The following is a 23,675-nucleotide window of genomic DNA, read 5'->3' as shown; positions in this document are numbered from 1 at the left end:
ACTTTTCCCCTTGCATTGATCTTTTTGCTTTTTTTAAAAAAAATATTATTGAACTGGGAGGGAGAAAATTAATAAGCAAATGACATGAAAAATTCTACTCAAAATGCCTTGAAAAGAGCCTTTAACTTCAAAAGTACTGTAAGTGGGAAACATTAGTCATTGCACCCACAATATTTTGTAGATTTTTAAAAAAGCACTTTTTGTACTTGTTACACCAATTTTAAAATACGGTTTTTGTCATGCCTTCATTACCAAAGTGTGTGAGTTTTATGCACACATTATCTGTGTCTATATGAGTGCATAAAACTCATTAAGGGTGACTATTTTAATTTTCAAACTCTGCTTATCCCCACCCTGCTTTTTCACGGACATAATTAATTTAGTTTTGATGTCCTCTTTTTTTCAGTTGGGCAGAGTTTACTCTATTAGACAGAGCTAAATAAAAACAGAATGCACTTTAGCTGTATTGTTTCTTAAGAGCTTTTTGTCCCACAAGGTAGAAAGACAGGATAGAAATAAAATAAATAAGTAAATAAAACAATATTCAGCAATGTCTCTAAAATTTACTGGAATCGCAACAAGGTTTATCACCTGGATCATTTCTCGTCCATCATTGGTTTGGACCCAGTAATTTCTAAGGAACAGAATGTGTTTGGCAGTGAGAAAGTTAAGCATATTAAGGTCTGTTTGATTCAGGAGGCATCTATAAGATTATAATCTTAGATTCTTAGAATGGCAGAGCTGGAAGGGACACAGTTTGCCCATCCTTGTGCTAAATGTTTAATTTATTTATTTCAGGTCCACAGGCGAATACAGATAATAATATCAAGTGGCGATACAATAGCAATAGTGTGCATTTCAGGAAATGTTTGTATATTAAAACAGTGGGTACCAGAACTTAGTTGGGAAAAACCATGCAGATAAGGGGAGTTGTGCAACAGTTTTTCACACCGGGTTTGCAATCTGTTCGATTTTAGCAGGGATGTGAACCCTTCCCTGATCTAAGGAGGCTCAGGGGCATAGATGAGCGAGGAGTGATGCCACGGTGTGCTCATCTGCAAGAATAGCCTCCAGGTTGATCGATGAGTAGGGCTCTAGCAAGAAGCAAGGAAGCTGCTGCAGTTGTCCTACTTGTGAGTTTTGCCTGGATACCTAGCTGGCCACTGGAATACTAGGACTACATAGACCTTTTGACCTACAGTATTTTAGCCTGGTATGCCTTGTGCAAGTTCTACTAGATAAGAGCTTGAGATGACTTTCGATTCTGCAGTAGTTCAGTACTTTTTGGAAAGCTCTAAATTGACTCATCTCTAGAGTTATATAAAGTATACCTTGGGCTTCCTCAACACTCCTAGAAAGCTTTTACATGCCATCCCGACCACCATTGCTGGACAGAGTTTGGTGGAACACATCTCTTTCTAGTTCTGTATTGGTGGACAACACAGGACCTAATGTCCTTTCCAACTTGAATGGACATTCCAGATCTGAAGGAGATTCTGGCTAATGCGATAAAAAGACAGAGGCTGGATCATCATCCCTAGTAAAGCTGCTTTGGCATTCCCTTTTGCTTTAGCTAAGGCTCAATTTGCTCTTAAGCACGTACTTTATCCATTATGCATTTTGTAATACCCTTTCTGCCAGCCATCACTCCCCAAGTCAGTCTGGATGGATTTCGGCTAAGCTCTGTCTACCTTAATTATCTCCAGCTGCGCTCCGCTCCACTTGGCCCCTAGCCTCCCAAAAGCCCTACCAAAGGCAGCAGGACTAGCTGGCCAACCCTGTCCATCCAAACACAGTTTGCCTCCGAATTTGGCTACATCTTTTGTAGTGACTCAACTTGGGCTCCATTATGCTAAATCTCCATGTCCCTTCAAGTCTTGAGAGTGTCCTGTGACACCTCCTGGTCCGAGTCAGAGAGTAGAGACTTTCTTAGTAATTATTTTTCCTTTAACACATAGCTCTGTGTTTGCACATATGTTACGAGTACACAGACATATGCTGTCTTTTGATTCACGACTACTGGCGTTTGATGAATGATGATTCATTGCATAAAAGGAACACATCAGTAAATCAAAGCATTGTGTTGATTCCCCCCGCCCCTTGGTTGGATTCCGTAACGTTATGAGACATCCCTTGCTGAATTCGGACACTTTAATATGTATATTACATTTACAGTTGCTTTGAAGGTCCCAGCTGTTTGATATTAGCCTTTAATAGATGGTATCTGTGTGTGTAGATGACAGCAACATTAGAGCTGTCGGTTCTCATTGCTTCCCTCCGTGCTGTTGAAAAAAAAGACGCAACCTATTGTGTAAACACAGACTAGCTTGCTGCCTAAGTCTCAATTTAATACATTCATCTTTCTCCTTACCCATTTCAACCTCAAACATATCAAAGGTTCAAGTTATAGCTGGCAGCACTTGTTTTCCAGTGATCACTGTGTTATAAACCTAGATGGAATTGGGCTATTCATCATATTTGTAAACATCTGTCCGTATATTTCTGCAGGTCATCTGTCTCACTTCTAAATGTAATGCTAGATAGATGGTACCTTTATTAGACCATGTAATCTGCTAGCTTTCATGATCAGATGCCCACTTCGTCAGGCACAAACCAATGGCTTAGAGTCCAAAAGTTCTTGGCAGTTGAATTTGCCAGGCATTATTGTTAGATAGAAGTTAGAGAGGATGTAGGCTGTATTTTGTATGGCCCACATGTTTCTCATTGATTTTGATTTTTATTTTGGTGGATGGAGGACTTCTAAACATATATATGCTTATTTTTCTGGAGGCTCCAGTATCTGACATGGGATTGGTTACCTAGAATAATAGAGTCTTTTAGGAAGAGCCCTAGAATGTCCTAGAAAGTCTTCCAGCATTTGTAACAGAACCCGACTGACTGTGACTTAGAATCTTCTTGCATAAATATTCGGTAAGTATATCTTGAGACTCTGAACTCACTATACTTTCCTTGCCCTGTTTCACCCCAGTCCAAGTCCTTCTCTAACCACTATACCATGTTGGCTTTCTGTTGTACTGATCAATTATTGTTCAGAAAATGAATTCATTCCAAAATTAAAGTGAAATCCATAATTCAGCCTTTCCTCTGTCACAGGGTGAAATATTGGCAGTTTAACTCACTGGAAAGAAGAGCTTGTATTTGTGGACTTTGCTTTTCAACAGAACCACCAACTGAAGCCCTAGGGCAAAATGGTGGCTTAAGCATGATTCATTTCTGCACCCTCTGAACCTTATAATGAGTGGAAGTACAGCTCTGTATCCAAGTTATTAGAGACAAGATTCTAACAACCCAAGTTAGTAGTATAGTTCGGGTTGGGGGGTCTTTTGTTGCTTACATTGTATTAAAACCATTGGGAAAAGCCCTTACCAATTGATTGCAAATTATTTAGTGATCAACAGTATACAGTGTATACAGTGGTGCCTCGCAAGACGAGCGCTTCGTAAAACGATGAAATCGCATCATGATGAAGTTTTTGCGATCGCAAAACGATGTTTCCTATGGGGTTTTTTTCACTTTGCGATGACCTGTTCCCTGTTTCGCTAACTGCTGATTGGCGGTTTCAAAATGGCCGCCGGGTTAAAAAAATGGTTGCCCGCTGTTTTGTGGGATGGATTCCTCACTGCACGGGCAGCGAAAATGGCCGTGCTATCGAGGATCTTCGCTGGACGGTGAGTTTTAAGGGGTTTCAGTGCGTTTCTATGGGCTTTTTAAAATCGCTTTACAATGTTTTCATTCTACAGCGATTTCACTGGAACGAATTAACATCGTAATGCGAGGCACCACTGTACTCCCCATTTACTCTGGTCTAAATAAACCTGATTTAAACCCATCCACATTTCTATGATGCTGAGCTGAACTCCAGTGTAAAAACTAAAGAACTGGTTTAACTTTTGAGTAACGCTCTTCACTTTAGCGTTGCAGTTCCTGTTCCAAGAGTAGTGATTAGAAAATGTTAGCCTGAGCTCCATTTCTAGTGCACGCATGTTGCTACCTTCATCTAAGCATGCTCTTTCCTTTTCAGTGTCCACTGATCGTTGTACATAACCTGTCCACAGGTGATAGCAGAAAATAGATCTGTACAGTTCTTACTTAGAATTGCAGACATTGCCTTTTCAGTGGATTTAAAACATAGTACGCACACACACACACACACACACACACACACACACAGAGAGAGAGAGAGAGAGTACTCTTTCAATCATAAAATCTTCCAGCCGTAACGTTGCTTTTCTGTGTCACATATCCTTATAGAAAGGGGGAAAGATTGCACCCTTAATTCAAAGGGAATGCTGCCCAGCGAGCCAGAACTCAATAAAATGCTCAGAGGTGGGGGGAGGAATTGTGGAAAAGGGCAAGCAAAGAAAATCAAATTGCAGTGTGTGAAACGATTTAAGGAGGGACCAGGGGAATACATAATCTCCAAACTGCCAAGTTAGAGCACGTATAAAATATACAAACAAGCCCGGTATTTTTCCCAGTTGATCTCATTATGAGGTATGCTTGGGATAGATAAATTCTGTTAGAATGCATTAGAGCTGGATTTTCAAGGAAACAAGTCAGATGTAATATGTTTAGCTGATTCCATCTTGTTTTGATACATGGACCTGCTTTTTTTCTAAGTCTTAAAGAAATGCATTTATAAAGCCAAGTGGTTTGCTTGGCTTCAAGCGTTAAAAGTGGAGGCAGCTCAGTAACCTTTATCCCATTCTGGAATGAGCAGACGTTTACAATTTCAACTTGTGCACTGAGCTTTTATACCATAGCTTGTGTCGTTTGCTGCTCTAGATTCAAAATATTCTCAACAACTTCACATTGATGTTTCCATCTTATTATTCTAGATATATTTGATTGGAACAGACATTGTAAAGGATTTCATGTGGGTTAGTGGTTCCCAGTCTTGGGTTCCTAAATGTTCTTGAACTACAACTCCCAGAAATCCTAGCTAACACAGCTAATGATGAAGGCTTCTGGGAATTTTAGCCCAGGAACATCTGGAGATCCAATGTTGGGAACCATTGATATGGAGTGTTGGTTGTTACTGATTGGGTTTTCTTTTCTTAGTGTTGCAGGAGCACAGAAGAAAAAGTGGATAGGGCAAATAGCAGGTCCCATTTATGACTCTTGAGAGGATTAGCAACCATATACATGAAACTCATGGAACTCGTACGTGCAATATTTGAAGGGGAGACATATTGTGTCACGTTTCTAATGGCAGCATGTTTTGGCCACAGGTTTGTGTAAGGAGTGATTTATAACAACAGGACTTAACCGTAAACGGTGGTTTAATATTACATTTAACTGGTTATTTGTTTAATACACCGCATTTCTTCCAGTGAATTCAGTGCAGATGCTCCTTCTACTCTTTATTCCCACAGGAACCGTGTGAAGTAGCAACAGCTAAGACAAGCAGTGGCCAACATTCTGTTGTATAGCTTAGCAAAATATGCCAGGTTGGGCCCATTGAATCAGTATGGATTTGGTGACTCAACTTTAGCGTAGATAAGTTGCAGTTATAGTAAGCCTATTTGAATCAACTGAATGTATATAGGAGTTGACTCACAAAATCTCCATTGATTCAGTGGACTTACTGTAGTGTGATCTGCTGTGATAAGCAAGAGGATTTTGGCCAGTGGGTCCAACACTTACGTAGGCTTCATAGAAAAGTTTCAGTGGAGATTAACAATTGGATTTAGAGCTATGTGATAAACATATGATGGAGATACTGTATTTTACAGTCTAGGTGCCAATGCAACCATAGTTGGGCGGAGAGGCAGGGTCTGTAAGTATTCTCACACATCCTATGTACGCCATGTATGCTAATCTTCCCATGGTTGTCATGTGAATCATTCCTATGTCTTATTGGTGATATACAACTTCTCTGTCCTCCTGCTTTCCAAATTTCTCTTTTCTGCTGCCACATTGCAATCTTTATGATTGTGAGACTATCCTTTAAAAAAAAATACTGAAGTTTAAGTTTAAAATAAAGCCCACACTCTCACCCAACTCAAGCAGATGGCTGTGGCTTTAAGAGAGAGCTTTAAAAGAAAAAGAAGAGAAAAAACACCCAACATTGTCATGGTGTGGAGAGGAATCTCGCAGCATGTTGTAGCAGCTGTAGCTTCAGATCGTGTGGAAAATGAAGGCAGATGATTCAATTTGGCCTGTGCCCTGAGTACAGTTCCAAATGCTTCTGTGTGTGCGCAAGATAATGAACAAATATATTGAGATGGCACAAGATCAGTCCAGGCTTGCCGCTGAGCAAGATACAGAGTTCCCAGTAGGGGCGAACTAGCTTTGCTAGGTTAATGGGGGTGAGGGTCGCAGAGCCCAGTACCTTTCAGAACAACTTAAGAAAAGAATTTGTCTCCTTTTGCCCTGGGGTTTCCGGTGGCACTCAAAAGGGAGCTTTTGATAAATCGAGCTGTATTTATTAATAATGAGTGGAGGGCAGGCTGCCTACAACTTGAAAACAGGCACAATGCTTCTTTGGAGCAGAAGCTTGCCAGTGGCGTGAGCTTTGGAGGTGGAGTTGACTTAAACCAAGGCTTGTTTTGTTTAAATGGGGATGGGGGGTAGTGGCCTTGTGATAGGCAAGGGAATCAGGATTCGGGTTTGAAGTCAAGTTACTATTTCTAGCCTTGCCTGTCCCTTGCAGTATACCAGAGAATCAGAGAGATTAAAAACAAACAAACAAACAAAAAAAAAGCAATGAGAATGAGAGGAAAGCGAAGCTAGAATTTAATGAAAGCAGAAGTTATTGCTGGAATGAGTTATGATGTTTAATCACGCTACATGATGTCCAACGGCGTGTGGTTCATAATTCTTGGCCGGGACTGTGGCTTGGGATTGCCCATGTGCACCTGGAGTCTGTAAACAGGTTGGAGCTGTTTATGCCTGGCTAGTTTCCCCCTCTGGTCTCGCTGGCCCTCTGCCTCCAACTGATTCCATCATGTCAGGCTCTGGGCTGGAACCAAAGGCACTCTCGTTTCCCCATCTACCTGGGGTTGCTTTCCTGTGGAAACGACTCAATCAGCAATGTTGCAAATTCACCAAAGCGATGTCAGGCTGCCTTAGGTTGGCCCTGTATCCTGCTCCACGGTCTCCTCACTGAATGGATGTCCAAGCAAAATGCAGTTCAGAAATAAATAGCATGAAGAAGGGAGAGCACCCAGGCAGCCAACCTTGCAGGCATACAAGCCATCTTGTCTCCGCATACACTTCTTCTGCTTACATTATAGTATTATGCCTGTGTATCTGTACGTATAAATTAGGATCTTTATGCAAGCTTTCCCTCCTTTGGATTTTTTTTAAAAATTGACAGTGTGTTTCATCTTTTGGAGCAGTTCACAAAAGGCCAAAGCTGTCTGTCTTTAGCTGTGTTCACACAGGCTTAGGTCTAAATCCAGTTATTGTTGTCATTGTTTTTATTTTGATTTGTATATCACTCCATTGTGCCAGAGCATTCTCTGGGTGGTTTACAACAGTGGTCCCCAACCTTGGGCCTCCAGATGTTCTTGGACTTCAGCTCCCAGAAATCCTGGCCAGCAGAGGTGGAGGTGAAGGCTTCTGGGAGTTGTAGTCCAAGAACATCTGGAGACCCAAGGTTGGGGACCACTGGTTTACAACATAAGTATGCAAGGAACACTTTGCCCGCCTCCCAGCAAGCTGGGTACTCATTTTACCGGCCTTAGAAAGATGGAACGCTGAGTCAGCTTTGAGCCATTGAGTTGTAATTAGAGGCTTAACTGCAGTACTGCAGTTTAACCACTGTGCCACAGAGTTTGCAGTTGACTGACACCACACATCATTGTCAAAAATACTGAGCCTGGTGGACCAGTGAGGTTTTGTGTCAGTATTAGGTACCTTCCTATGCCTCTGCATACTGAGATAGATAGAAAGACAAAGAACTCTAAAAGTGCCAGATTAGAAAGTTGGAGTGTAAGTTAACAGATTTGCAGGGAGGGTACCACACTATCAAGTGTGAGTTATTTTGTTGTTATAATGTGATATAAAAGGATGGCCCAGGGAAGCAAGAGCTTTAGTGGTACAGGATGATGCATGAGGACTTATCTGTAAGCATGGTTTATAGCCAAAAAATGAAGTGAGTTGTGCCTGTGTAGGGTGTAGGCGAGTTTGTACTGCAAACCCATTTGTACGTGTGTCTGTAGCCCAAAACATATATTCCTCCTTAAAATGTTGTATTCTGTGGAAGTCAAATAGAATAAGGCACCAAAGATTGATCAATCTTTCTTTCTTTCTTTCTTTCTTTCTTTCTTTCTTTCTTTCTTTCTTTCTTTCTTTCTTTCTTTCTTTCTTTCTTTCTTTCTTTCTTTCTTTCTTTCTTTCTTTCCATTGGACAATTTTACATTATGGTTCCCCTTGACATTTTTAGTCCATTCGTGTCCAACTCTAGGGGGCGGTGCTCATCCTGTTTTCAAGCTATAGAGCCAGCGTTTGTCCAAAGACAATCTTCTGTGGTCACATGGCCAGCGTGACTAGGGAATGCCGTTTTACCTTCCCACCGAGGTGGTACCTATTTATCTACCCACATTTGCATGTTTTCGAACTGCTAGGTTGGCGAGGAGCTGGGATAAAGCGACGGGAGCTCACTCCGTCACGTGGATTCGATTTTATGACTGCTGGTCTTCTGACCCTGCAGCACAGGCTTCTGCGGTTTAGCCCGCAGTGCCACCACGTCCCAATATGGACATATATGAAATATAGGTCAAATGTAGGTAAAATTATAGAAATACATGAAATATAGGTCAAATATTAAGATAATTAGACTCCTTGTATAAAAGAAGATCTAGCAAATTTACAGAGCAACCCTTCTGAAAGTAAAGGGGTTGCACACCATTGCCCAGGGGACACCCATGTGTACTCTCAATGCTTTTCCATTCTTTGGGGAGGCTCCTTTCTTGAAAGCAACATCTGTTTCCTAGGAATGCTGCCATACATTTGCTGCAGCAGTCCCAAAGCAGGATTAAATGATGGTACTGAATTGATTCTGGGTGGTGTAGTGGCGGCAATTCCTGAAGGACTCCCATCTTCTAGAAACCTCTAGAACTTGCACAAGTTCAGAAATTATCTCTCCTTTATGCCATCTCTTTACACATATCCATATGTCCAGGGTTCAGTGATGAAAGGCATCTCTCTCCATTAAGCTGGGTGAACAGGTAGATTCTTAGCAGATTAAACAAAAAACAACGTAACAAAACAGGCTTCCCAAAAGAGCTCGTTTCTATTCAGGTTTGCCCAGCAGTAGCCCCAAAACCCCTGTACATTGTATTTAGTGACTTGTTCTTGTTGCGCCGTGTCTCATTAAGGTAATTACCAATGAAGGTTGGCTTGGTGCTCTGGAAGCCAGGGTGTGGACTCTCTTGCTGGTAAGAAGCAGGTGTAAATGAGCAAGATCTGTCGAAAAGGCTGATGACCCTCTTAATTCACGGCAGCAAACAGGGGACAGAGGTATCGGAACAAGTTTAATAATTGATATTTACTCCGAAAGGTTAATGGGCAGCAGGGTTTCTTCTAATTTGCTTGCCCACAGAAGACCTTGTTAGGTCAGATTCTCTGAATGTGCTCATGCGTGAGCTCGGAGTGTGCAGCTTTCCTAATATAAGCTTTGGAGAAAAAAGAAAAGAATAAAACACAAAGAAATAACTGCAGTACTGTAATCCCTTTTAAAGATGTGAATGCTCCTCAAATTATAGGTACACTGTTAAGGCTCACCGGGCCCAGAATTTCATGCTGTATCTCAATAGGCTCAATGATGATCATGGCACTACTCTCAGATCAAACAAAAATATCAAGGGGGAGGGCAAACAAGTTGTTCTACTGATACTTGGAAATGCAGTTCCCAAACTTTGTAGAAATTAATCTGCAATCTGCTGTTAAGCCAAACGATAGTCCAGTGCAGCTATTGGTTTGGATTTAACTATGCACAAATAAGCGGCATGTATCTGTTGAAACCCATCAAAGTTTGAACTTTGACTACTTATATTGGTAGGAGATAAGAGGACTTTTACTTCCTTCCTTTAAAAAAATCATTGTTTCTGCAAGTATTTTAGGTGTTCCCTATCTTTTTGAAATGCAGAACATAGGACTGAAACCCCTGTTGCTTATTGTTGTAAGTCTCAGCTCAAGTAGGCCCATTTGAATTGGTGGAATGTATGGAGGAACTTGACCTTATCATGTGCGATAAATAGAGGAAGTTGAAACCTATGTAAGTCTGTGCTATTGGTAATGGTGGCGGTGACAACCATGACGGTACTTTATTTGTATTGGACAATTTGGAATCATAGATGCACATGAATTACAGGCAAAATAAAAAAAAACAATTAAAATGTCAAGACAGTCAGACTGTTTTTAACCCGAAGTGGTCAGAGCTTGAGAAGCGTGCAGAAACGTTTCCTCGACTTTAGCCATCATACCGGGGGGGGGGGGGGGTTGGCATCCATGAAGTGGGTGGGTTTGGGCTGTTCTGGTGTGAAGTTTCTGGAAGTGAAAGATTGTCCAATTGTACGCCATTACCCAGGGGACACCCGAGGGTTTTCTCAGCATTTTCCATTCTTTGAGGAGGCTCCTTCTATGTCCTCTGTACAGGCAGTACTGGTCTAACATACCATGCTGTTGAAAGGTGTTTTTGAGATTCTAAGCAAATGATGAGCATTTTCTAAATGTAGAAACTTGCTTGGTGGAGAGGTTTCTGTCCAAAGGACTGTTTGGACACACCAAGGCCTTTTCTAATAAGCAATTTGTCCCCAACATCTTCTAAAATGGTAGAGGTATCTGGAAGTCCATGTTCCATATCCACACTCAGATAGCAACAGGGGTGGGAGCTGAAGTTGCAGGACTCTCTTTGAACTCAGACTTAATTTGCACCAGTGACTCAACTCTGACTTTTTTTCCAATGACTCTAGCTTGACTTACAATCCAGAAACCCACCCACCCACCCCCTTCCTTTTTCCTGGGGGGGGGGAGCTTGTTTTTGATGGGGACCCAGACCACTGGCTTAGGACTCGGGACTTGGTACCAAAGACTTCGACCTAAAGATTTGCCGACATCCCTGGATAGGAATGTGGCTGCGTTTGTGTGTGTTTCTGCATTTAACTGAGAGCGAAAGAACCATGGTTTCTGAAAGATGTATTTCTAACATCCCCATATCTTTTTCCTCCTCTTAGATGAAGGTCCCGGTGAAACGGAGTGGCAGAAACAGTGAAGACGACAGCATCCGGGAGGCCACCAGCTCACAGCTTAGCAGCTCCAGAGACTGCCTCAGCGATGTGAGTACCTCCGAGAAGGCTTTGGTGGCGGCTTCTGTTGTTGTGGCAGTTCCATAAATCTCGCTGAACAAATGCTGGCATCCAGAGGTCATCATATAATAACTTGCCTCCCTCGCCCCCCACATCCCCCTCATGTCATGATTGAGTGCTTTGGCGTAAGTGGCTGAGCTCCCTTGCAAACACTATAATCATTGCGCAAATAATATGATAAGTAAAAGATCAGAGACGGGCAAAACAAAACAGAATTGTTATTCCTAGGAGAACAGATGGCTTCAGATCATTTCTTTGCGGTGAAAACGTTGTGGTTTGTGTCTCGACTGCGAGTTTCGTGTGCATTTTTTAGTTAGCTAGAATCAGCCATTCACAACCCTCTTTTTTTTGGCCATGGACATAACCTTCATATGAAAGAAATATAGGCCAAATCAAGACCGTACAAGTTGCATAATGAACCTTGTAAGATGATGTGTGAATAATTGTTTCCAGTCTGTGGCCCTCTTCCAATGTGTTGGGGCACCTTAGGGAGGGGGGCATATGGATCCTGTTGAGAATGGCTGAGCTAGATAATTTATTTATTCATTTTTTTTAGCAAGAAAAGTTGTGTTGCCTATGGATGACATGAGAGAGAGAGAGAGAGAGAGTATCTTTTTAAAAAACATATCCAGTGGTGAATAATTCTGGATAGCTCAGTGGTTTAGGTAGCTGGCTGCTGAGCCAGACATTTCCCCACTGCATCTCCTGAAAGAAAGAGCCAGCCTGGGTAGCTTTGGGCAAGCTGCACAGTCCAAGGGCACCTCTGGAAGAAGGAAATGGCAAACCACTTCTGAGTATTCTCTACCAAGAATATCCTGATAAAGAGTCTCCATTAGTCAGAATGACAGCACATTATTAATAATACAGTAATTCTAAATTGCATGGATAAATTCATGTGTTTTGGTGTCTCCTCCTCTGAATTTGGAGAAGGGGTGGGGTACAGGCGAGGTGAATGGACTGTCTTTCCCCGACAGAGCTGAATGCTCCATTTGAGTGAAATGTTGTGATAAAACAAAAGCAATGGTTTGGAGTGTAAACACACAAATGGGTCTCTCCCTCCCCCATTCCCTCCACCGCCAAGAAATCAATGGAAACGCTGGGATAATTTTATGTGAAGACTTTTTTGTGTTTAGCAATTAGCATTTTGCCTTCATTAAAACATGATTTTTTGCTAATTAGGACCTTCCCCGTTAGGAGAGATTTAAATGGCGAACAATAATCAAACGCTGGCACCAGGCATGTCTGAAATATTAAATTTAACATTTCAATGAGGAGCCACGGTTGCGTCCCAGAGAGAGTGGGGTTTTCATGTTGAGTTCTATTAATGTGAAATATGCTTCATAACTAAAACCTGTCACAGTTAAAATGGCTCACACCAGCCAAACTCAATTGGACAGTTAATTTAGCTTTAAAATTGAAAACACTACCTCTGTTTCTGGATGCAAAAAATAAGAAAAGAAAAGAAAAGGAAGGGAGCCTTTGATAAGTGTAATGTATTTGCTATTTAGGCTTTCAGACCTTATTCTTCCAAAGAAGGAGAAGTAGGAGAGTGGAAAGAAGAGAGGAAGGGAGGGGGAGGGGTGTAAAATGGCTCCCACAAATGTGTTTAAAAGCTGAAAGTATTTATTAAAAATGTCAGCAGAAAAGTGCTTTTGGCAGATTAAAGTGGGATTCGGCTTGACAGCTCTGACAGGGAAATGTGATGGTGGTGATGCTGTTGCGGGCGGGGGGGGGTGAAGGGTGGTAGAATTCGCTCTACATGTTTTGAGTGTGAATGGGGTGCTATAAACAGCCTGTGTGGTGGGAAGAGAAAGAGAGGGGATGCGGAGAAGGCGGTGGGATATTAGACACACTCCTAGCATCTGATAAAGAAACATGTGCATGGCAAATGAAAATGAGGAGGGGGTGGCAGAGGAGGAGGGGAGATGAACTGACTTGAGGGCATATATAAGCCTGTTCCTTGAGTGTTGGCGGTTTGGTGGTTTTTCTCACCCCCACCTCAACCCATTGTATTTCTCTTAAATCACAAACTGCACTACATCCACACCCATCGTGGAAAGATTCTTCATCTTTTCTAGTGTATTCTGCCCCATAATGGATCAGACTAGAGATTTAGAGAGTCTGGCATTCCTGTTTCCCACAGCGGCCACCCAGATGTCTCCTGGCAAGCCAGAATATAATAACAATTGGCATGACAACGATTGTGTGTCTACTGTTCTTGTTTTCCTAGCCCTTGGTCCTTTGGATGCCTTTTGGCTTTGATCAAGGAGGTGCAGTTTAGATGAGGCATCCTTCAGTCTCGAGAGACTATGGTAACATGCTGTGTATGGAGGACTTGGAACAGCATCTTGTGTGGCTGAGAAGGCCAATTTGAGAGTGATAATCCCTTCTACCCTGAGGACAAATACAGTCTGTCCCCTGTCCAGCTCCCTGATTTTGCTGGTTTCGGGACTGCCTCTTTGCCTCAGCCTGCTGAACAAGGGTCTCTTCAAATTGGGAGAGGCCATGAAGCACCCCCTGCCTCCAGGCTGAACGCTCAGATGTCAAGGTTTCCCATCTGTTGAGGTCCATTCCTAAGGCCTTCAGATCCCGCTTGCAGATATCCTTGTATCGCAGCTGTGGTCTTCTCCGAGGCGCTTTCACTGCACTAATTCTCCATACAGGAGATCTTTCAGAATCCGACCGTCAACCATTCTCACGATATGCCCAAGCCAACGTAGATGTTGCTTTTTCAGTAATGTATACATTACTAATGGAGGATAGGGTGTTACCGAAACAGCAAATCCCCCCTCTCCACGTTGCTGAAATAGTCCAATGGAAAGGCAAGAGCCAATACAATTGGTTCCAGTGATGTCGCAGGAGTTGCCAGAACGACACGAACTGCCTCTGAGACTCCGGCTCCGGATTTTGCGTCGAGTTTAACTCCTGAAGCCTTTTCCATCAATGGATATAGCCACAGGGCAGTAGAGGTTTGAAATCGGAGTTTTCCTTCTCCTACATGGGCTGCCTTCCAAGGCTGACAAGCCCCACCTACCCAGCTTGCTCCTTAATAGTGCAGAAGTATGATCCTACCCCTAAAACTTCCCTGCCCCCCAGGTGTATGCAATGCTATTTGTCTTTCCTATTTACCAGATTAGAGTCAAAAATAGAACTAGAGAATTTCATGGGCTGTTAGGTGCGCACTTCTGCTCGCACCCATTTAAAGCTAAAACCCCACCCCCTCAGACCATTTGGTCAGGGAAAACATTTCACCAAATGAAATGTCCTCCCAAACACAACTCACCTCCTGCCTCAGCTTTCTCTTCAGGAAAAGGGCTTAGAGCTTCTGTTCACATTCATTTAAAGCTAAAACCCCACCCCCTAAGACCATGTGGTCAGGGAAAACAAAGTGTAGTGTATAGCCATTGTAATCATACCCATAGGAAGCTTTCTTATCCATGTGTTTGTCTAAACCTCATTCAAAGCTATCTGGAGCTGCTTTCTGAACAGTTTGTATACAGATATTTAAAAAGGATTAAACAAATACCACACTAAATATGGTAAAATAAGTGTGATAAAAAAATTGACTCCAAAAACACATTCAAAAACAACAAGGCAAAACCATCCATTAAAAAACCCTTTCCGACAGTCAGTCCCTAAGGTATAGCCTGCCTGAATAGAAAGGTCTTTGCCTGCTGGTGGAAGGACATCAACAATGGGGCTGAGTTCCAGAGTTTGGGAGAAGCAAAAGAGAAGGCCCTCTCCTGAGTCCTCACCAAACATTCCTGTGAAGGTGGTGGGACCAAGAGGAAAACCTCCTGATTCTCCTTCTACTATACTACACTGATTGTATAGTGTAGAATAAGAAGCCAGCGGGAGCATGCTCAGAAAGGGAAGATTTTTCTTTCTGTGTGTGCCTCTCTCTGCCTTACACAAACACCTCTGTTGGGACCACCCTTTAGGTTAAAGGTGGTATGTATACTAGCTTATTCATTAGCTAGATTCCAGTCTCCTACCAGTTTGAATTGCTGAGAGCACTCATCAAAGAATCTTCACAAACTTGACTCTTCTTTCTGTTGAGGCCCCCAAATGACTGATATAAGCTATTTTTGCGTAGGTAGGCTAGTAAATTTGTGGACATATTTGGAAGACTAGTGCAAATGACACAGATTAGTCTGTAGAGATCCAGGTTGGCCCTGTTGACTTGTGAGGACATAAAGCAGCCTAAAATATCTTTCCTCTCTGTGTTGTCCAAGTTCAATACAGTATTTTAAAAGGGATCCCTAGGTAGGCAGGACTAATCAGACCAAACTTAGAAGTGTGCCCAACACTCCTCCTGCTGCTCAGTATAATCAGGTCCTCCTTGCTGCAGTAGCACAAAGTATATCACGAGCCGATGCTTCAACCATGTGATATTCCTCCTCCAACATTTACAGAAGCAGCACCCTCCCAATTTATAAGAATAACTTTTAGTGTTTTTTTAGTGTGGTATTTGTTTGATCTTTTTTAGTATTTGTATACTTACAGCCTGTTACCTTTAAATACTGTCTTTTGTTAATGTACCTAGGCTGCCTTAGGTCCTTTTTATTATGGAGAAAAGTGGGGTGAACATATTTTAAATAAACAAACAAACAAACAAACAAACATGTTACATTCAGGTTCAGCAACTGAAACAAGAGGCAGCATTTGAAAAGATTAGAACAAGCCAGCTTGTTGAGAATTAAACCAGCTTCAAACCATGAAAGCAATATTGAAGATTCCTTCAAACCATGTTTTCTGATTCTGGTTTATTCCAATCCCTAATAAATGCTATTTCTCCCATTAAAATAAAAGCAGAGACTATAGTTAATTGACACATGGCGTGATGAAATGTGCGATGCTGAGATAGGAGGAGAAAAGGGTTCAGTGTAAGGGGCAAACTAAAGAAGGGCATGGCTTCTGTGTACCTTACCTTAGTAAACCAAGATACACACATACTGACTAAGCAGGTGTGTGGCAACCTTGCAGTAGCTTAATCTTTGAATTGCAGAACTGGAAGGGACCCTATGGATCATTGAGTCCAGCCCTTCCTTGTCAAAAAAGGCACAGTGGGGAATCCAACTCCCAATTTCTGGCTCTGCAGCTGGATGCCTGAACCAATTAACTATCCAGCAGCCACAATTAGCTACAACACAAATACATTGCAGTGCTTGTTACCCATAGAATACATATCTGGGAGAGGGAAATATCTAATTCTTGTCGAAGCCTAGAAATGTAAGCTAGTTCTTCAAAATTGTCTCTCGCTTTCTTCTCCTTCACAGTTAGGCACAGGGCATTATGACGGAATTAAGAGACAACCCACTCCCCGTGACTATTTTATTATTTTGATTGAAATTAAATAGGGGGAGGTTTGCGGCTGGTCCCGGGAGGGAAAGAGGGTGTTCTGTTTTGCCTCCCTCCCTCCCTCTGCTACTCCTTGTTCCATAATTGTCCTAATCTTTCCTGATGTCTCGAACAGTGTAAAAAATCCACACACAGTCTTACATAATGGCTTTTAAAAAAGGGTTTATCTTTTTCTTGACCCATCAGCTTAAGAACTGCCTGCGTTTTTTAATGGATTTTCTCCGTCACTAAATTGAATGGATCGTTCCTCATTATCATTTAAATAGGGCCCTCATTCCTCACAAACAGAGAGCATTTGAATGTGGTGGTTGAGCTGTGTTAATTTGAAATGTATGGAAGGTGGTGGTGGGGGGAGAGGAGGAACAGGAGGAGTGGGGAACCAGCGAAGAAAGCAGCCGGGTGGAGTGTGTGGAATTGCCGCATGTAATTGTCATGGTTTCTCAATTTTGTCACCCCCAAGATGGGGAAAATAGACTAATAATTGTCTCCCGGCCCCTAGTAGAATAGTTGCCCTAGTTAGCTGAAGCTAAGACTCTAATTGTCATGGGAGCATCTAGATGAATGAGAATGTATGCAGGGCACAGCAAGGGCTAAATTGAGTGATATACTAAAGGCAAAGAGCAAATTGCCAATTATGGGCCCAGCAGAAAAGGTTGGCAGGTGCGTGGCGTTCTTCTGAGCCCTGCGGGGGGAAAATTGGAAATATAAAATATCAACCATAAATACCAGCTGATTAGGAAATGTTTTGCAAGGGGTGCTGGCCACTTTAGAGACCGTGGCCGAGGAGGGCCGTGTTGATTTAATGGCCCCCAGACGTAATTATGTCAGCCTCCACATGGGAGTCATTTTTAGGAGCTGTTTTCTTTCACTCTTTCCAGCTCTTATCTGGCTGGTCAAACCAAGTGGCTGTTGAAATTGAGCAAGCATAAAACAAGCCAATAAGCCTTCCATCCCTCTCTAGGTCTGGGAAAGGGCAGGAAGCAGAGATGGTGAAATGAGCCCCTTCCCTTTCAAACCCATGTTCATCGTTCAGTGTTGAGTACATTTCATGTTCGAGATACGAAATATCTTTAACAGGACCTGGTAATATCAAAAAAGGCACAGGGAACCTTTGACTTTCTTGAAATGGAGATCCTACCAGCTCTGCAGCTCTGATTATCAAATCAGTTTCGGAATAGGGACTTAACAGTTATGTAAATCTCATTAATTTAATATGTGTATTTGCTGAGCTGCTGCATAGCTCAGTGATGCAGGTCTCTGGCCACAGAGCCAAAAGTTGTGGGGGTTGATTCCCTACAGTGCCTCCTTGACAGGGGGTAGACTTGATGATCTATAGGGTCCCTTCCAGGTTTGCAGTTCTAATATAAGATTGTTTTGCAACTGCCAGTCGGATCCAGCCTGTGACCTCAATTTTTCATATTCTTTTTTCTCATATGTGCATCATATCTTATTACTAATGAAGTAATGCAAGATAGTACATAAAATGTCAAGTTTGAACCCCCCTGCAGTAGTCTTCTAGCATTACCAATGTACCCTTTTTAAGCCTCTTCCAGATTACAAGCAGAGAAGGCTGTGGCTTTGATTATCTTTTATTAAAAGGAATTGAGGGGAGAATTAACCCAAATTACAGACTGAAGGAATATCTCAAGGACTCGATAATGGGACAGTGAAATATTTTAAGGATGATGTCAATGGTTCAAATTCATGGGTGGGTAAAAATACCGAATGGCATCTAGTGGCTTCTTTGAATGCTCAATGAATTGTTGGTTCCTTTAAAAACACAGGTTCCTAACCTGTGAGTTGCAGTCTCCAAAGGAGTCTCAGAGTGTTTTCTGCAGGGTCACAGGGACTGTTTTAGACTACAGTTTTAGACTACAGCCGGTGGCAACAACAAAGGCTCTCTCTAGGGGCCAATTCCCTCCTCAGTGGGAGAAGCAGCAACAAAACAATGGAAATGGTGGCCACTAGAGATGAGAACAAATATAAAAACGAATTGCAATTTTTGATGAATATCGCTGATTCGTCACCTATTTGGCACTTTGTATTTGTTAATTCCAGAGATCCCGAGGAATACAAAGCAACAAATATTTACCTGGTTTTATTCATCAATTCATTGATTCTTCTGTAGTCATCAATTTGTCACCCTTTTTTGTGCCTCTGTGCCATCTCTGCAGCCTGCTGATGCCAATCAGGAGATCTTGGATTGGCATGTTAGGTAGCCAATAGTGTTGCTGAAAGGGCTAAACTATCTCAGTGCAACCCAGTTCTGTTTCTGGTGGCAAACTATGCCAAGCTGGCCCTGTCACTTTCCTTGGGGGGGGGGCGGGGAGGCTCATTTTGTGTGTGAATGTTGTTGACTTCCTGCATACACTGGGAAATGACAGCTTCCTTAATCACAGAAAGACTGACTTCCAAATAGGCAGAAACTAGATTGCACACAGTTCATCTTTTGTGTGTTTGTGCTCCTTGAAAGTTTTCTTCATACAGATGCGCATTCTGGTCCAGATAAGCGTGTCTTGATCACACTGCAGTGGCAAATCTCATATGTTTGGAAAGGACAGGAATGGCAGTAACTCACTTCTAGAGCCCTTATGTCCTACAGTAATTTGGCATCTCCAGTTAAAAGGGGTCAGATACAGCAGATTAATAGTACATTTGAAAGCACAGGTAATCATGACAGCTACTGTGCCCCATATGGACAGTCTAGATATGCTGGCCAAAAATTGTTGCTTATCAACATTTGAGGGGTGGGTCTTTTGTAAAGTTATTGGCTCTAAATTGCTCACATATATTGCTATTTCAAACCCAAACCCACTCAAGTGATTTTACTTACTTACTTACTTACTTACTTGCTTGCTTGCTTACTTAGTTAGTTAGTTAGTTAGTTAGTTAGTTAGTTAGTTAGTTAGTTAGTTAGTTAGTTAGTTAGTTAGTTTTTATACAGCCCATCTGGCCATAGGCCACTCTGGACAACTTATAACAAACACAAGCAACACAATTAAAATGCAATTTAACAGAATAGCTAATAAAAATAATAAAATATAAATAAACAATACAATCAAGCATTAAAATACATTTGCTTAAACATACATTACAATAGGAAGAGCTTGCAACAATATACAGTACTGGTTCTGAGAAAATTCATTTTCTCTGCTACCTACTGTTACACTTAATACTGCAAATGAAGTGAAGTTATTTCTTGGTAAGTTAAAAGTTACACATTTGTCATTGAGGAGGGGACTTAATTGGAATAAACTCATTATTAGTTGTTAGATATTTTTGAGTTCCTCTACATTCCAATGTTGTAACATTCTAAAGTCTTTCCCTGCGCCTCCTTTGAACTATATGAAATGTAGGGGACATTTAATGTGTGAAGTATGTATGGGCTTTTCTGGAAAAAGCCCATGTTTGTTCTCTATCAATCCAGTTCTTGGAAAGGATTAAAAGACTTGAATCCAAAAGACTTCACCAATTTTACTAGCTTTACATAGGCAATAACAGACTTGGTTCAGAAGAAAAGCATCCAGCTTTCAGTTCCAGGAAATGTTAATCTGAAACAGGGAACGTAGAAAATAGATTCATCGTCATGAAAAACTTTTACCTCTGGACATTCCAAAAACTTTAAAATAAAATCCAAAGGGAACTTGCATATGTTACGAATCATTGTGCCAGTTCTACCTTTTGAAGGGCTCCACATGCTGCATTTAATATCTCATCAGGGAATGAGCAATGAAAAGGCTGGATTTGTGTCTCGTCTACCCTCTTTGTTTTAGAAAAACCTTATAACAGCCTAACACTACGCATTAGAGCTGAAAAGTAAGTTCAAGAATTTTCAATGGATTGTGCAACCAGACAAAGCTTGGAAAGTTACTTTTAAGACAAGGATCGATAGGGGGTGACTTACACAGGCACTTGTCCCACTGTTTCATCTGCAATGAGGACAGGCTGGTTCACTCCTTTTGCGGGTGACCAGATGGCATAAGTGTCAGTGCAAACCAGAGCATTTCTACTTGCATCTTTCTGGCTCCCTGTCAGGGGCAACACATTTTTAGATGTGGATAGGATCATTCTGTTTTGGTTCATGTTCAGCATATACAATTGCTGGGATCAAACCAAAGCAGAGCTTGTGGCTTTACATTTTCTGTCTGATTTCAGTTTCCCAATATTGGTCATCTTAACCACTTAATGATACTGGGACATTAAAACCTTTCTCTGGTCCTTCATGGAGGGACAGGGGAGGAAGCAAAGAGGGTTTTTAAAGTCCTATTAGGGCAGGACTTATGTGCTTTACTTTTAGGGGGGGAAATTAACAATGTAAGCTTTCTCCCAGAAGGAGGAGGAGACAATTGAGAGCAAGAAGAGGTTTTTATTTGTTTGTTTTTTTCTTTTCTTAAGGGAGGCAGGCCAACTGGGGTCATTTGAGCTCCGTGTGCCATGTGTATGCAAGGATTGTGCCAAATGGCATACTAGACCTCTGCACGAACTTAAGCTACCCCGTTTAGCTTCATCCAGGTTTCTCCAGTTTAGCCATCTGAACCAAGCCCTATGTCCGCTGCAGAAAAAATACAGAAGACTCTTGTGGCACCTTTAAGACTATAAAATTTTACTTCTCATAAACTTTTTTGGACTTCAGTCCACTTTACCAGTTGCTTGGAGTGTGTCTCTGCTACTGAGAAGTTCACATGCAACGGGAAAGGGAGAAAACCTAGCATTCAGTAAAAATACCAAAGTTACAGCATACTAATGATTTCACTGTTAAATCATGAGCTGTTAAATCATAAATCCATGAGCGCTTATACCCAATGAGGTGTCACAGAACGTTTTGTTGTAATTAATTGCAGTTGCAGTTCCATAGGGAAAACCTACTTCTTTGCTTCGTTCCCGAGTTGTCTTTCTTGGAACTGTAACTGAAACTAGTTACAATAAGATGCTCTTCCCTCTCCATTGGTCCTTCATCAGCCTCCACAAATTGCAAGGAAATTATCTGCTAGTTAGTCAATTGTACTTGCATGGGCTCCCCATACAATTAAGAATGCTGACTGTTGTTATGCAAGATGCATATAAAGGCAGTCCACACACAGACACAGTTTTAGAAGGAGGTAGCAACAGGAGACAGTCCTAGATGATGTAACTATTGTGCTTATCTCTCTCCACTTTCATGCCATTCTAATTATGTAGGGGGTAAAACACCAAAACAGGGCTGAGCTTCCTATTCAGCCTATAAGTTATGGTTGTCTCCCACATCCCAGTGTGAATGTGTTATGTGTTGTCAAGTTGATTCTGAGTTATGGTGACATCGGTGTGGTTTCCAAAGTATACATGATATTTAAGGAGTGGTTTTACCAATGCTGCCTTCCAATGAATTTCTATGACTGAGCAGGAATTTGAATCCATGTCTTCTAAGTCCTAGTTCAACATGTCACTGTACACTACACTGGCTCCAAATCCCAGGAAGCTCCCTTAAACATTTTCCTCATTGTTCCAAGTTGATTCAAGGAAGTTTCATATTTTCATTCTCCAGTAACTGGTTTCTATTAAGGAAGTGTCACTGAATTCCATGAAACAAGGGAACTTCCTGCCATATTCTCTGTTATGCAAAATGGAGGACATCTCCTTTTTGGTATTATAAGTTTGCAAAAAGATAATGAAGTTAGCTATTGAAACACAGTGGCATTATGCTGGCACCTAGTGACTCATTATAAGCATTGCTCTCATTAGAGCGCAACATATTTTTTTAAAAAAAATACCAAAAAGAAAAAAAATTGGCAAAAAGAAAAAAAACGCAAATCTTGAGAAGAACCTATATATTTATTTATTTATTTATTTATTTATTTTTTAAATTTATACCCCGCCCCTCTAGACCATGTCTACTCGGGGCGGCTTACAACATAAAATAGATCTATATAAAAATATATATATAATTATAAAATACAATTTCTATATTAATTAAAACAATTTAAGAAAGGATACTAGGTTGGGTACTATTAAAGAAGCAACCTGCAGTTTAGGGGCTGGTCAATCAAAGAGAATTAAAAATGGATATTTACGGAAAAACAAAGGGTGTACAATGGAAGATGGGTGCCGGAGGCCCAGCAAAAGCAGAATACGCCTTCTTGCTCCCAAGGTACAAATTTGTTACAGATTTCTTGATCTTATTTCCCGAGACACTGGAGATCCAATCTCTATCATTAGAAGCTGATTTTAAACCATATACATATTTATTTGATATATTTATATATTATTGGCTGGCTGGACAGCTCAGGAGTTTAGGTATCTGGCTTTGGAGACATAGATTGAGAGTTCAATTCCCCCACTGTGCTTCCAGGGAGACGAGCCAGCCTGTGTAACCCAGGGCAAGCTGCGCAGTCCCAGAAGGAGGGAATGGTAAACCACTTCTGAGTACACTCTACCTAGGAAACCCTAGAAAGGGTTGCCATAAGTTGGAATCAACTTGACATCATACCATTATTACTATAGTCATCATCATCATTGAAATGTATTGCTTTAAAAAAGAGAGGAAAGATCTGTGCCTTGCAAGTATCTGGCTTGTTCGGATATCTAACGGTGCAACAGCCACCATTGAAGAGGTCCTGGTTTTGGGATTAGATCCGTTGTCCAAAACCTGCTCGTTCTACCCACATACTTCATAGCAGTTTTATCAGGTCAAAAGGGAAATGAATGACAGGGGTTGTAGAGGTGTACCCAAGATGATTTCCAGGTTGAGTGCAGTCGAAACAGGTTTTAAGAGCTTTTTCGAACCAGTTCTCCACCCCACCTCCTTTTACCGCCCCTGTGAAAGAGAGAGAGGTGTCACATTGGAGACAGCTGCCATCTTTCTTCTTTTCATGGAAGTGAAGCCGTGCCCATTTCAACAACTTGAGCGCCTATGACAAAATCAATAAAAAAACATTTTGGAGTGCTGCCATGTCATAAAGCAGGGTTGGAAGGGGAGGTGATGGGAACCTTGCATTACCAGTA

At 41.6% G+C, this 23,675-nt stretch overlaps 1 protein-coding gene across 29 annotated transcripts in view; it reads left to right on the top strand.

Annotated features, from left to right (window-relative positions):
• The window catches only part of FBRSL1 (fibrosin like 1), a 724,755-nt gene that overhangs the window by 308,473 nt on the left and 392,607 nt on the right, over positions 1-23,675 (top strand). For all 29 annotated transcript variants that reach the window (XM_072983658.2, XM_072983645.2, XM_072983642.2 and 26 more), the window contains exon 3: positions 11,205-11,306. In XM_072983658.2, the coding sequence (XP_072839759.1) occupies positions 11,205-11,306 (102 nt within the window). The remainder of the gene's footprint in view (positions 1-11,204; positions 11,307-23,675) is intronic.

The sequence above is a fragment of the Pogona vitticeps genome, chromosome 14 (genome assembly GCF_051106095.1).
Source record: "Pogona vitticeps strain Pit_001003342236 chromosome 14, PviZW2.1, whole genome shotgun sequence".
NCBI classification, from domain to species: domain Eukaryota; kingdom Metazoa; phylum Chordata; class Lepidosauria; order Squamata; family Agamidae; genus Pogona; species Pogona vitticeps.
Note: the sequence above shows the minus strand (reverse complement) of the source record. Positions and strands in the feature narration are given on the sequence as shown.